At 27.7% G+C, this 14,818-nt stretch overlaps 2 protein-coding genes across 3 annotated transcripts in view; both read left to right on the forward strand.

Moving 5' to 3' along the window:
* The first annotated feature begins 864 nt into the window (after nucleotides 1-864).
* LOC107069243 (protein scarlet) lies at nucleotides 865-5,448 on the forward strand. Of its 2 annotated transcripts, XM_015326392.2 has the most exons (14): nucleotides 865-1,650; nucleotides 1,749-1,797; nucleotides 1,876-1,925; nucleotides 2,036-2,175; nucleotides 2,300-2,470; nucleotides 2,593-2,831; nucleotides 2,899-3,091; nucleotides 3,178-3,209; nucleotides 3,280-3,385; nucleotides 3,458-3,685; nucleotides 3,770-3,905; nucleotides 3,984-4,089; nucleotides 4,178-4,278; nucleotides 4,354-5,448. In XM_015326392.2, exons 1-14 carry the CDS (start codon nucleotides 1,518-1,520, stop codon nucleotides 4,527-4,529), a joined length of 1,860 nt encoding a protein of 619 aa, XP_015181878.2. In that variant the 5' UTR covers nucleotides 865-1,517; the 3' UTR covers nucleotides 4,530-5,448. The 2 variants fall into 2 exon arrangements, with proteins under 2 accessions (XP_015181878.2, XP_015181881.2); XM_015326395.2 differs by having other exon boundaries at nucleotides 1,515-1,797; nucleotides 2,109-2,175.
* RhoGAP19D (Rho GTPase activating protein at 19D) overlaps nucleotides 4,994-14,818 on the forward strand; it is a 41,626-nt gene continuing 31,801 nt past the window's right edge. The window contains 2 exon segments of the mRNA XM_015326370.2: nucleotides 4,994-5,871; nucleotides 10,645-10,724. Of these exon segments, the coding sequence (XP_015181856.2) occupies nucleotides 10,674-10,724 (51 nt within the window). The 5' untranslated portion in view covers nucleotides 4,994-5,871; nucleotides 10,645-10,673.

The raw sequence follows: 14,818 nt of genomic DNA on the forward strand, positions 1-14,818 counted from the left end.
ATGTTAGTTAATTAAATGTTTTTTTCATACTTGTCAAAATAATCATTTTTTATTGATTCCGACATATAAAACACCACAAGAGATATGAGCGTGCGTGTGTGCGTGATGCATTGATCTATGTGTTATTAAAAAAAAAAAAAGGTACACACGATCCGCAACAATCCACCGTCATTTCCCGTACAGACGTTCAACTATCCTCTGATATGTCACAGTATCGTTGCAAACCGGTTCAAATATACACCGTGTGACCACAATAAAAAAAAAAAAAAAAAAATACCCAATAAAAAAAGGGAAGAAGTTCTATTTTTTTTATTTTTTTTTTAAAGACAGTCGTACTTAAATTCATCTTAAATGAAATTAATGTTATTCGTAATGATTGCTATTTTTTCGTTGATTATTTTAATATCAATTGCGAATGATCATTTTTTTGTTGTGTGTGGTATTATTTGAATATCTTGACAAAAATGTTGAAATTATGAAATAAAATAAACGTATGATTATTATCATTAATGAGATAAACGATGATAAAGAATATGATTGGTAATTGAAATAAGTTATTAAATTACAATATATAATCTATCGCAAAATACTTATACACTTACGTGGCATATAGTAAGTGTAAGGTTTCGGTTTTCAATTACCATAATCTGAGTCTCAGACTTCTTACACCTTACGAAGGAATATACAGTTGTTTCTTTTCTTATTCATGTTTTTTTTTTAATCTTAATCAATCCAAGTGAAAGTCTATTGTTTCTTCTATGTTCTTACATATTTGTATTTATGAGTCTAAAAAAAAAAAAGGAGAAGAACAAGAAGAACAAGAAGAAGAAGAAGAAGAAGAAGAAATGAAAAAAAAAAAGAAAAAAAAATGTTTTAAATTTTATGATGAATTTTTACAATTATTCTCACGTTATATGCAAATCCAATTAATGAGATATAAAATGAAAGAAAAAAAAATAAAAAAGATGATAAAGTAATAAAAAGAATACAATACACATTTGGTTTTATCAAAGTCGTCTCAAATTTATAAGACTATCCGCAAATATGATCGAGGGGTTAGCGAAGCATTTCAAGACTATGGTGTAGTCAGTTCAGTACTCCACACTGTGCTGACAAGTTACCATCCTCTCTGATAGCTCTTGGATTTTTCTAAGGTTTCAAAAGAAAGAAAGAAAGATAGATAGAAAAAAAAAGAAAGAGAAAGTTCAAAGTACATATTACAAGATAATTTCAACAAAACAACAATGTTTTAACACGAATTGTAATAATAATAATAATAATAATAATAATTTGTAAATTTGTGCGCGTGTTTTTGTGCATGTGAGATGAGATAATTTTGTTACATGACAATGTTGTTTTAAATATTTGAATTTAATTATCATCACATTAATTATTACTGATACGAAATTAATATTGTACGGATAAAAGATTTAACAATTATTTGAAAATAATTAAAAAAAAAAAGTTTAATAAAATATTGTTAAGAGAATTAAAATAAATTCATATTTGTGATAATCATGAATGATCAATTGATGGAAAAATCAACAAATAATGAAGATTCATCTAGGGCTATACTTTTTTGGCGTGAACTTTCCGTTTATGCAATGGATCGTAATAAAAAAAGTATAAGTAAACAATTGATAAATAATGGTAAACAAATAAATATATATATATAATGAATTTTTTTTTTTGAAAAAATATATTCTGCGTTAACTATTATTGTTGTCACATTGAAATATTGTTTTTAGTACGAGGGGTGATTAAACCTGGAAATTTAACAGCGATATTAGGAAGCAGGTAAAATATTTCATTTTATTTACCTGTTATCTTTTCAAATAATCAGATATTAATAATACTTTTTTAAATTTTATTTAGCGGATCCGGTAAAACGTCGTTAATGACGGCATTGGCACTTCGTACGGGACGTGAGTATAATAAAAATTTGTATGGAAATAATTGGGAATATTTTTTTTTTTTTTTTTTAAAGATATTTTAAAAGATCCAAGCGTAACAGAGATGATTTTTATTTTTCCAGCTGGTATCGTGGTACACGGTGATATTCGTGTGAACGGTGTTCCAGTTGGATCATCTTATATGAAACACCACAGTGGTTTTATGCATCAGGAAGATATATTTATTGGAACTATGACCGTTTTGGAACATCTTTGGTTTATGGTTCATATTTACATAATATTTATTTCAAGAATTAAATTCATACATTTATCAAATTCAAAAAAATAGAAGAACATGGACGAATTCGTAGATATTTTTACAAATATTTTTTTTTCTTTTTTTTTAGGCTCGAATGAAATTGGACAGAAGAACACGAAATCGTGATATTCGTGGAAAAATAGATAATTTATTACGCGACGTTGGTTTGACCTGTAAAAGTAATATTCGCATTGGTGACAAGGATGATAAAAAGATTTTATCTGGTGGAGAAAAGAAGAGGCTCGCATTTGCAACGGAAGTACGGTATATTTTTTTTCTTTATACTCTTTTTTACATTTAGTTTATAAAATATTTTAGTTATTTAATTTTCAAAATTTGTATACCGATTGTAAGTTAATTCATTTTGTATTTTTTTTTTAGTTACTCACCGATCCAAAGATATTATTTTTGGATGAACCAACAACGGGTCAAGATGCTAATTCAGCCAGCGTTTTGATATCAGAATTAAGGAAATTTGCAGCAAAAGGTCGGACAGTTTTATGTACGATACATCAACCAAGTTCAGCAATTTTTGATTGTTTTCATCGAATTATACTGGTTGCTGATGGAAGAATTGCATTTGCTGGTACCAGTGAACAAGCTATTCGTTTTTTTGCAAGGTATTCTTTTTATATATAAATTAATTAAATTATTAATATTTGATTGATTATGTTTGGTTGTTTCTAGTCAGGGTTACGAGTGTCCTGAAGCTTACAATCCTGCTGATTTTCTTGTTGCAACACTTGCAATAGCTTCTGGAGATGAGGACAATAGCAAAAGAACAGCACAAAGAATTTGTGATGCTTTTCTAACAAGTGAGGCATGTGAGGAAATAGATGTTAACATACAATTGGAATTGCATATAGCTAAAACCTATGATGTGAGAAACTTTACATAATATTATTCTTTTATTATAATTTTCAATTGCAACATCTCATTCCTTGTTTTTTTTTTTTTTTTTTGTAGTGGAGAAATGATGTTACACGCCCAAACGATTTGTAAGTAATAATTCTCATTGATAAATTTATTATTCACGTATGTGATAAAATATTAAAATTTGATTTAAAGCAAACAATTGCAATGTTGGTTGAAATTATTTTGGATGGTCCATCGTGGTTTCATGCAAGTTATTAGAGATCCTTCATTACAGCTGATTAGAATGTTACAGAAATTGGTAAATCAATCAATTATTTTGATATCGATAATAAATATTAAATTAATTTGCATATTATTGTTTGATATTTAGTGTGTTGCAACGATGGCTGGACTTTGTTTTGTGGGTGCAGTAAATCTGGATCAACTTGGAATACAAGCGACACAGGGTGTTATTTTTATAATAGTTTCTGAAAATGCATTTTTTCCAATGTACTCAACCCTATCTTTGATACCACAAGAATTACCATTGTTTCTTAGAGAATATCGTGCTGGAATGTATTCTGTTTTTCTTTATTACTTAGCTCGAATATTATCTTTGGTAAATTAAATTCTTTATATAATTGATTAGTAAATTTATTTATATATATGTGTGTGTTGTATGAAAGATAAATATTCGATTCAGATTCCTGGACTAATACTGGAACCGATATTATTTATAACAATAGTTTACTGGCTTTCTGGATTGCGTGCAACAACGGATGCTGTGATTTTATCTATAATGGTTATTATGTTCACAATGAATGTATCAACTGCTTGTGGTATGTTATTATATTAATGTAACATATATATATATATATTTCATGTAACCTGACAATGTAAAGAAATACATTGTTTAGGGTGTTTCTTTTCTGCGGCATTTGATTCTGTACCATTAGCTATGGCATATTTGGTGCCATTTGATTACATTCTCATGATCAGTATGGGTCCTTTTATTAAATTAAGGTAATAACAGTTTCTACAAGATAGAAATTAATTCAATTGAATATAATCTTTATAATAATTAATATTTTAATGAAATATTCGATTAAAGTACATTGCCAATTTATCTACGTTGGGTAAGATACATTTCATGGCTTTTGCATTCAACGGAGGCTCTTTCTATTATTCAATGGAGAGGCGTACATAACATATGTAAGATATAGACCTATACATATTTATATAAATCATTAATATAATCAAAAATTATTAAACATCATTTATTTTTAGCTTGCGAAATTGTTCATGAAGATTTGCCTTGCATGACCGAAGGATCAGAAGTATTAGAATATTATGATTTTGATGAAAACAATTTTTGGATGAATATAATATCAATGACTATTATTTATATAGTATTTCATATCTTTGGTTATGCATTCCTTCTAAGAAGATGCAGATCGAATTGATTTAATTACGTGTACATAAACATATCACTGCCAATATTGTAAAGATATTAAATATCAAAGCGAAAGGTAATCTATATTTATAATGTTTATAATAACAATTAAAAATAGTGGCATAACCCTAATCTGCACAAATCGTTTTATACGGCTAATAAAATAAAAACCGAGATTAATAATACAAAGAATGAATAAATACCTCGAATAAAAAGAAAAATCGTCTTTCCTTAGTCTCGATTAATCACAACACAAATAAAAAAAAAAGAAAAGAAATATTAATAATAAAATAAAACAGAAATATACAAAATTTCTCAATCACTTCCGAGTCGTGTCAATCGATGTATCATTTGAATAACGCGCGCTTTTTGAATGTTAGTTCGCGCGACTACCGCTACGCGGCGCTTTCGAGTTGCGCGATATCGAAGTACCTCTCTTAAACGTAATCAGTACCAGTCCGTATTCGGAGTCGAGCGTAACCGGATTGTTGTGTGTGAACGTTTTCTAGAGCAAAGGAGAAGCAAACGATAGTGCGTCCGCCATGTTCCGTGGTACTGTTATTGGAGATCGTCTTCGTAACGACAGTTTAATTATTACGATAATACGCGTATTGACGATTCCATCCTTTGCATTATAACCGTCCGCAAATTACGGATAAAAAAGTATCGTTTAAAACTAATCACACGCCGGGGCAACGTCCGCGTCATAACGCCGCGTGTATTTCTCCGTCCACATAATTAAGAAAAAGAAAACAAAAAAAAATTGAAGAAAAAAATTGAAACAGAAAGAATTAAAGAGAGAGAGAGAGAGAGAGAGAGAGAGAGTGAGTGAGTGAGGAAGTGAGAAAGAAAGTGTGGTGGGGATACTTTCAAGAAGACAGAAAGAGAAATCGCATCGTCCGAGATTCGCGCGTGTCAGATCCGTTCAATGTTTTTCGAGTGAATCTTTCATTAATTTTTTTCTATCAATTATTTATTTTAATTATTCTCTCTCTCTCTCTCTCTCTCTCCCACACATACACACACACGAGGCTATAATATTTGTTTAAACTATCTGACAATTGTGTGCAAAGATAATAAGAAAGATAATAATCTTTCTCTTGATTACTGTCACGATAAAGGAATAGCAGGGATGCGTCGAGATAGAACGAAGGTGTCTCGATACGAGAGAACTTTTTCTCGTGTTCAACGTTGGAAAAGGCAACGAATACCGGACTCTTCTGATCTTCGTTCCATTGGACGCCAATGAAAATTACTGAAGAAATAATTCTCATCTTACTTGTCGTCATCGTCGTCTATGGGAGCAGCAAGGTTGTAGGTGCTTTACTATCAACGAGATCAATTTGCTCAAGGTATGTACACTACTTTACATTTATTATTATGCATTTTATTTGTTTGTTTGTTTGTTTGATTGATGTGACAGTCATTTGTATATTCATAACATTTATTTCATTCGAATATGTATTAATAGTAAAATCGTACATGGGATGTTGAAATAAAATGAATAGTTACGTATTTTTATTTATGGGGTTGATTTTAGATTTAAAAAAAAAAACCATTTGATTACAAGTGAATGTATAAATTTTTGTTTTGTTTTAGTAGAAATCTTGTTTTTTTTTTATCACAAAATTGTTTTGACACGCGCATTTCGAAGATTAATTCGATATACAAATATGGAGAGCATCGATTCTTCGGAGGCGTTGATGATGATGTTTTTTTAATTTATTTGTATTTGTTTATTTTTGTTCCTTCGTGTTCTTTATTTTATTTGTATTCATTTATATTTTTAATTTATTATTTGTATACATTATGTATGTATTTCTAAATGTTATTATTCATTTTTATAATTCTAACCTATAAATTTGATACATATGTATTATTAATGCATTGTTTCGATATATTTTATTTATTTATTCATATTTATTATATATCAGATAGATAAATTAATTCATTAATAACCTGTTGCTTTAATAAATTCACTTTGTTTTATACAAATTAAATTAAATATCACTTGATATACATTATAATATATAATTCGCATACTGCTTTAATTTTCAATTTTGTAACGAGTATTTTAAAATAACAAAACTCTTTTTATATTCATATATGTTTCTGGCCTATAAATTAAATCAAAAAGGAGAATAAAAAAAGAAAAAAAGAAACCTACTACTAAAATAAAATATATATTTATATTATGTATCTGATCTGTAAATTTAACATCAAATCAATGCTTAAATATACAATGAATTAACAACCATCAAGAATTTATTCAATCAACATAAAATAACTGAATGTTTTTTTAAAAGAAAATTCATGAAATCTAACACTAGTATATCAAAACATTATTATTATATATATATATTTGAAATGTTAAATCTTTAGGATGAATTGTTTTGAACCCCGTAGTACAACCAACCAATCAAACGCTGCTCCCCCTCCCCTTTCCCCGTTCGCAATAAATACAATCTATCTCTGTAGAATCTAAAATGGACTTTACATTCGTGTTAGAAAAAGATTTCACAAGTAGATAAAGACGTAGGTACTATGGAACGAACCATAGAAGTGTTAAACTAGCCTAACTTATCATTTATTCCGATCTTGTTGTTTGTACAAACGAACGAACGAATGAACTCTTCTCTTCTCTGATCGTCGTCGTTGTCGTCGTCGTCGTCGTCGTCCTCGTCGTGTTTCAAAAGGAATAGAACGAGTTAGTAAAAACCATCAAAAATAAATAATAAAAAAAAAAAAAAAAAGATGTTGAAGGGTAAGAGGGAAAGAAACAGGTTCTACTTTTCAAGCACGTTTTAAAGAAAGATAGATAGATATCGTAAACGTCATCGACTCGCACTTTTCGACGAGCAATTCGTTCGGTTTATGTTGTTCGAAGAAGATATGGGCTCAAACCTGATAAGATTAGTTGGTAGGAGGAAGATTGAAGGTATATATATATATATATATATGGTATGTACACATGAAGAGGGGATGGATGAGGAAGGGTGAAGGGAATAATACTCTTCAACTAACACGTACAAATATTTGCACTTCTTCCAAATGTTCGGTTTTTTTTCTTTTTTTTTTTTTTTTTGGTATATTTCAAAGATCCGCCATGTTTTTTTTTTGCTTTCTTTCTTTCTTTCTTTTCTTTCTTTTTAAATAATTATTCACGATTAAATGCTAGGAGGATAGATTTGAAAATATTTATTTTCTTTTTTTTTTTTTATTATTATTATTAATATTAAACAAATTTAATAATGGATTGAGAACCACTGATCGATCTTGGGTAAAGTTTAAAATTGATGTATATCGTGCAAGGGTCAGAAAAGTATTCGTCGATGATGTTAAATAAATTGCATAATATTCTTTTTTATTTGGAAACGAATAAAATTATATATATATATATAGGGTGTTTTTTTTTAAATTTAATTATAAGTCGATATTGTAGATAATATTGCAGTTACTTAAAAAAAAAAAAAAAAAGAAAATAATAAAATAAAAGAAAGTTTAATGAGAAAATTGAGGACGAGGATTTTTATTATTATTTTTTTTTTTTTTTTTTAAAGATGGACGACGTCGAGGGTCTTTGAAAATGATCGTAATTTATTTTAATGATCGAGAATACTTTTCGACGTATTACCTTATGCATAATTATTCGTTTTTATGTGTGTGTGTGTGTGTTTGTATATTCGTGAAAAATGTAATGGCTGTGTTTTTTTTCTTTTTCTTTTTTTTGTAAGTTTTGCGAACGTTGCATTTATTATCAATATTTTGATCGAACGATAAAACATTCGAGCAAACAAACATGGCGGTATCAAAATCCCGCGTCACCTACTACTCCTCCTCCTCCTCGTTTTTTTATTACGTACGTCAAAAAAAAAAAAAAAAAAAAAAAAAAACTTCTATATACAATTTTTGCGAAATATCTCGAGATACTAATAATGATTATTATTATTTTACTGAGAATGTCGAGTAATGTATTATCGAGGTAGAAATGAAATAAGTTAACTGAAAATAGCAGAGAGTGGTTTGCCGATTAAACGTTTCCTCTTTCGATAGGTGTATCTTTTCCTAATGGCGCCTTAACATTTCTTTTGTTATTTCATATTTAGTTTTATTATTATTATTATTATTATTATTATCTTACATTATATATATATATTATCTTATTTATCTCGTATAATAATTATTATTTTATTTTTTTATTTAAATTATTTAGTTGATCAGTTGATTTGAAAAAGCCACCTATCGACAAAATTCGCAATTAATTATTCGCCAATCGAATAAAATATCATTTAATTATTATGCGAATAAATTTTTATAGAAATCGGTCATTTTTATCACACACACGATACGATAAATATATTTATAAAAAATATATCCGATAGTTTTTTTTTTTTTTTTTTTAGCAAAATATTAGTTTAGATTACTGTTGTTTGTTTGTTTGTTTTTTTAGGATACGTAAAGAATATCGTATTTCATTTGAGTTAGGTAGTAGTAGCAGTAGTCTCGTGACACGTCAGAACACGAGAGTCCTCGCGTCTGACAATAAAAGGGATACACCTTATTCGATATCTCGAACATCGCAAGGCATTTCGAGGTCGAGAAATGTCGCGATCGGTGCTTGCATTGCTGACACTCGAGGTCTTCATGGTCGGTCACTCTTTGCTGCTTGGTGTATGAATCGCGTGCACGCGAAACCTTCAGTTTATTCTTCTTCTTCTTCTTCTTCTTTTTATGTTGTTATTTATTTTTATTTATCCTTCCTTTTTTTTACTTTCTAAATAAGCAACGTGGCTACCGGTCTTTTCAACATCCCCCCGTCTCCGTCCCACTGCGTCTTGGGAATAAAAAGCCCACGAATACGCACTCTTGGGTTTCTCTTTACATTTTATTTTTATTTAATAGAAATGATTATTATTATTATTATTATTATTGTTTTTTTTATTTTAGTTTACATTGAAATATTATTACTATATCTTATTTTCATATTTACCGTTGTGTATTTCAATGTAAAAACTTTGACTATATGTGCACACAGTTTCGTGTAGTTAAAAGAAACTCAAAAAAAAAAAAAAACTAAAAACAAGATTTGTGGTTTAGATCATTGGTTATAAAAACCATTTTATCTATGTATTAGGTATAGTGAAATAATAAACAGTCTACTAGGAATAGTAGTATATAATGTATACACACGTGGTGATAGGATATTAAATAAATACATAAAACGCAATGAGCGCACACCGACAATAAGAGGAACTTTTCGAAATTAGCGTGATCGATATCATTGGTTATAATGGCGATCGAGAAACTCTAAAGAAATCGCTTTTTTGGATTTGCCAAGTAGTGCTCGATTTCGTTGACTAATATACACGTACCCATAACCGCAAGGAGAAAGTGCATTCTGTATAAGCGAATAGATACGTGTATATGAATTAGTATGTTAAAGTTATATGATCTCTCTTTACTTGCTTATAATAAAAAAAAATAAAAACAAAAAAAAATATATATATATATATACTAGAAATATAATGAAATAAAAATCTATATAAATAACATAATGTGAAAACAAAACAATTATTTAATTTATTAATACTTTAATGGCCGCTCACGCAACATGTGTTTGATATTTGAAATGACTGTTATTTATTTATAACATTATATATATTTAAAATTATATATAAAAAGAATTAAATTTGTTGTTGTTTGTTTTATGTTACTTTCTTTTTTTTTCCGTAAATTTAATCAAGTTTGTTTTAAAATTAATTTTTTTCAAAAATATTATCTAGCCCTCTGGCGACGTTTGACTGAATTAAACGTGCGGCCATTAAAGTTTTAATATATATTAATAATAAATTAATATATATAGAAATATTTTTTACGTAGGAAATTATTTTATTTTATTATTATTTTTAATCAATTAATAAATTTAATTGAAATATAATCACAACAAAAATTATTCTGCATAAATGCAAATTATTTTTGACACCGTATAATTATTTTTTGCAGACAGACTGTACTTATATTATTATTATTATTTATTTATTTATTTATTTAATGGCCATTCTTTTTTCAAGATTTAAGAAATGTTCAAGTGAAATAATTTAATACAATTGTTAATAATTTTCTAGGAGAAGAAGAAGAAGAAGAAGAAGAAGCAATGGCCGACGATCGGAAGAACGCACAAAGGCTTATCGGTCAGGTTCATGCGGTGAGTTCAAACGTTTTAATTAATCATTTTCTCATTGTCTATTTAATCGATTCTTCTTCTTTTCTTCTTTTTTTTTTTTTTTTTCATTAAAACATTGCGTTAAGTGTTCTATTTACAACACCGCATCGTTGTTACGATTGCACGAATGTAAACCACGAATTACAACGTATATAGGAAAACTTATTGGAAATTCTAACTAATACTACCAACTAGTACGAGTCTTCTTTTAATGCATGCATTATAGATAAAGTTTATCGTTGGAAGGTTCCACGTAATGGAACAAAAAAAAAGTTAACTAAAGTAAAGTAAAGTAAAGTAAAGTAAGGAAACTTTTTTTAAAGAAACCACCTATCTATATATATATCTATATATAAAGAAATATATACTTCTTTTAGTAATATTTTTTTTATTGTATGTTTTTTAACACGTTGAACACCACGTGAATTATTAGAGAAATTCTCGTCAGGCCACAGGCGTTACTTTGTATTAGAAAATATTTGAACGTGTCAGTCATCGGTGACTGACGTGGCCTAAACTGAAAGTCTAGTGTCAGTCATCGGTGACTGACTTGGCCTAAACTGAAAGTCTAGTGTCAGTCATTGGTGACTGACGTGGCGCTCGTAACGTCTTTTGTCTAGTGTCACGTCTCTGGTGTCAGTCACCGATGACTGACATGGCGTTCAACGCGTTAACATTAAGCTGTGTAAAACGGGAACACATAAATAATTAATTTAAAATGTTAAATAAAAAATTCAATCGGGGAAAATAAATCGGTCGTTTGTTAATAAGACAAAAAATTAATTAATAAATAATAAATAGTTAATTAAAAAAATTATGAAAATATTAAAAGGAATGAAATATTTTATTTACCAGACATCGAGAATTCGACGTTCGTGCTTACATTGAAACGACCTAACTGTAACAGTTTCGAGTGTGTTTATAGGTATCTCGTAGAAAAAAGTAAACATATAACAGGTATATATTTATATAGCTGCTCCCTATTTAGGGAAGATCATAGTTCGATCATTTGAAATAATCTTGAAGAAAGATCTACTACTACTGTTACCGTGATGTTTTTTTTATTTTTTTATTTTTTATTTTTTTTCACGCTACGAGCCGAAATATCTTCCACACTTTTTTTTACAGTAATTTCCTTTTTTTTTTTTTTTTAATAATAATAAGATTAATTTTATTTTATATTTTTTGATATTGTAAAAGTTAAAATTTAAATAAATTCTTTGCACACGTGATTAATAATATTAAATTAAAAAAAATTTATATTTAATAATAATAATATTTAATAATTATTATTTATTTTTTTATTTTTATTTTATTAATTTATTATTATTTTTTATTATTATTTTATTAATAATATTATTATTATATATATATATATATATATATATATATACAAGTTGTACCCCCACCACACGTTACAGTGGTTCATTTGAATCAAAATATGACGTTGTAGTATAAAAATTAGGTTATGTTCAAAAATAAAAATATATATTATATTATTAAAATATTTTATAATTTATAATAATATTAATATTATAAAATATTATTAATATTTGCATTATAAATGAAACAAATTTATTGAAAAAAGAAATATATATATATATAATACCAAAAATCAAGTTATTACTATTACTATTATTATTATTATCATCATCATTTGATTATCTGTATTGAATAGTAAAAAAATAAAAAGAACTATATGGTAACTTTTGTTAAAGACCGGTCACTTGACCGGTTAGGGTATAAATAGATATATATATATATATATATATATACTAAACGTATAAACTGGTATACAATTTTAATATCAAGATAAAGTCTATATATATATATATATATGTTGTTAGAGTATAGTAGTATTACTAGAGTATTTCCGATAGATCAATTACCAAGGCAAGAAATAATATTGTGTCATGTTAAAAGAAACGACAGAGAGAGAGAGAGAGAGAGAGAGAGAGAGAGAGTCCTCTTCTCTTCCTCGTTAGTTGTTCTTTTTCTTTTTATTTTTTTTCCCTTTTCTTTCTATCTTTTTCTCTCACCCCTGAACAACAAGCCCACCTTCTTCCGACCACCCTTTTTCTCTACTTGGAATATCTACCTACTCCTTCGCTCCCTTTGTTCGTTATACAAGCGACCCTCCCTTTTACGACGTGCTGGTGACTCATACTGTATCACCATTTCATACTTTGTACTTCGTACTGATTCACCCTCTGAAGAAATAAAATTATGTTCATCGCCATACTTTCTCCAATATACATATATGTATATATATCTTCCTGTATATATATTTTCACATATTTTATTATATATATATATATATAAAATAGGATGGTTCAAATAAATTCTTATGAGAGAGAGAGAGATATATATATTTTCATCAAAAATGTATTTAAAAAGAACGAAAAGTAATGGCCGTTACTACGCATGTCAAATGTTACTACTAATGACAAATTTGTCTATTAATATTTTAATGAAAAAATTGATTGATCATTTTTATCATTCATTACGATATTACAAATTTTCCATACCAGATAGAGAAAAGATTATTAATTTGATTAATTAATTAATTTAATTATTGATTAATAATAAAATTTTGTTTGAACAATTTATTCGTTTGAATGGTGTGGTTAAAAACCGTCATTACTTTCCAGTCCATCTAATATTTCAATTCATTCATTTTCATTTGTATATTAACTAAATAGTTATGGTAAAATAATGTTAAATTATATTTGTTAAATTAATTATTATTTAATTTTAGTTTATTTTTTGTTTTTGTGTTTTTTTTTTTGAGAGAGAATTATTTCGTCATTTTAAAAAAAAGGAAAATATTTGGAGGTTAAGTGTGTTTATTTAAATTACATTGATATAAGTGTTGCACTTTGAAAGATAAGCTTCTTTTCCGTACAATTTAATTATCTGTAATATCTTGTAACACTTTATTTGAACCACCCTGTATATATATGTGTGTTGTATCTATATGTATGTACATACATATATATATATATATTGACATAAGAGAAAAGCGAGATTTCTAAAGCCTTCGTACTTTGATCTTCCGCGTTACGTTCGAGGATCAATAACTACTCTGCTCTTTAATAATTCCAAGCTTTCCACCTATATTAACCCCTAAATGTGATCGATTATCTAACCATATATATGTGTGTGTGTGTGTGTGTATTTGATCTTTGTATTATATATATTATTTTAGTGGATTAGAAAAATATGATTGATTATTTATCAAACATTTATTAAATCAAATGCAAGTTAAATATATTTTTTTATATTTTTGTTTTTATATAGAAACAATAGCAAATCAGTACTTAAATTACACCCTATATAAATTTCAGTAAATTATTATAATATTATTAATTGTTTTAACAAATATTATTACTTGCAATTAATGTTTTTTTTTTGTTTTAATTTATTTATTTTTAATTTTGTTAGGAAGGATTACTTACTAAAACCATCCACCACCCTAGTCAAAAGTTCAATTTTATTTTTTGTATTTATTTATTTATTTATTACAAAGAGATTAATAAAACCACCACCACCACCACCCTAGTCAAAAGTTCAATTTAATTTATAACAAATATAAAAAAGTAATATGAACAATTTATTTTATGATTTTGTAGAAATTAATTAGGTTCAAATTGAAGGTTGTTTTTTTTTTTTTTTTTTTTTTTTATTTATTTTGTTAGAAAGACAATTGAGGCAATAAGTTTGACAAATAAATAGGAGGAAAAAAAAATAGGGGTAGCAAAGTTGGTGGTGGCGTCTCCACTTGACGGGTGAACGACCCCTCTCTCCTCTCTTCCCTTCTCTTCTTTCCTTTTCTCTTTTTCTTTCTCTTTTTCTCTCTTTTAACAGACAACCCCGACACACTTGAGTCGTCGTCTCCATTTCCATCTCTCTCTCTCTCTCCACATCTCCATTCCACTTTCTGCATCAGGAAGAGAAGACCCGACTCGAAATTTCTTACTTATTTTTACTTCCGACTGTAGTGAAGAGTATTCAGTAACAAGTAACGGAACTCGGAGTATTTTCTACATACTGGGTTGCCATAAAATTTATGCCCC

Source organism: Polistes dominula, unplaced genomic scaffold (assembly GCF_049000335.1).
Source record: "Polistes dominula isolate Pdom_NZ unplaced genomic scaffold, Pdom_raw_medaka contig_21, whole genome shotgun sequence".
NCBI lineage: Eukaryota > Metazoa > Arthropoda > Insecta > Hymenoptera > Vespidae > Polistes > Polistes dominula.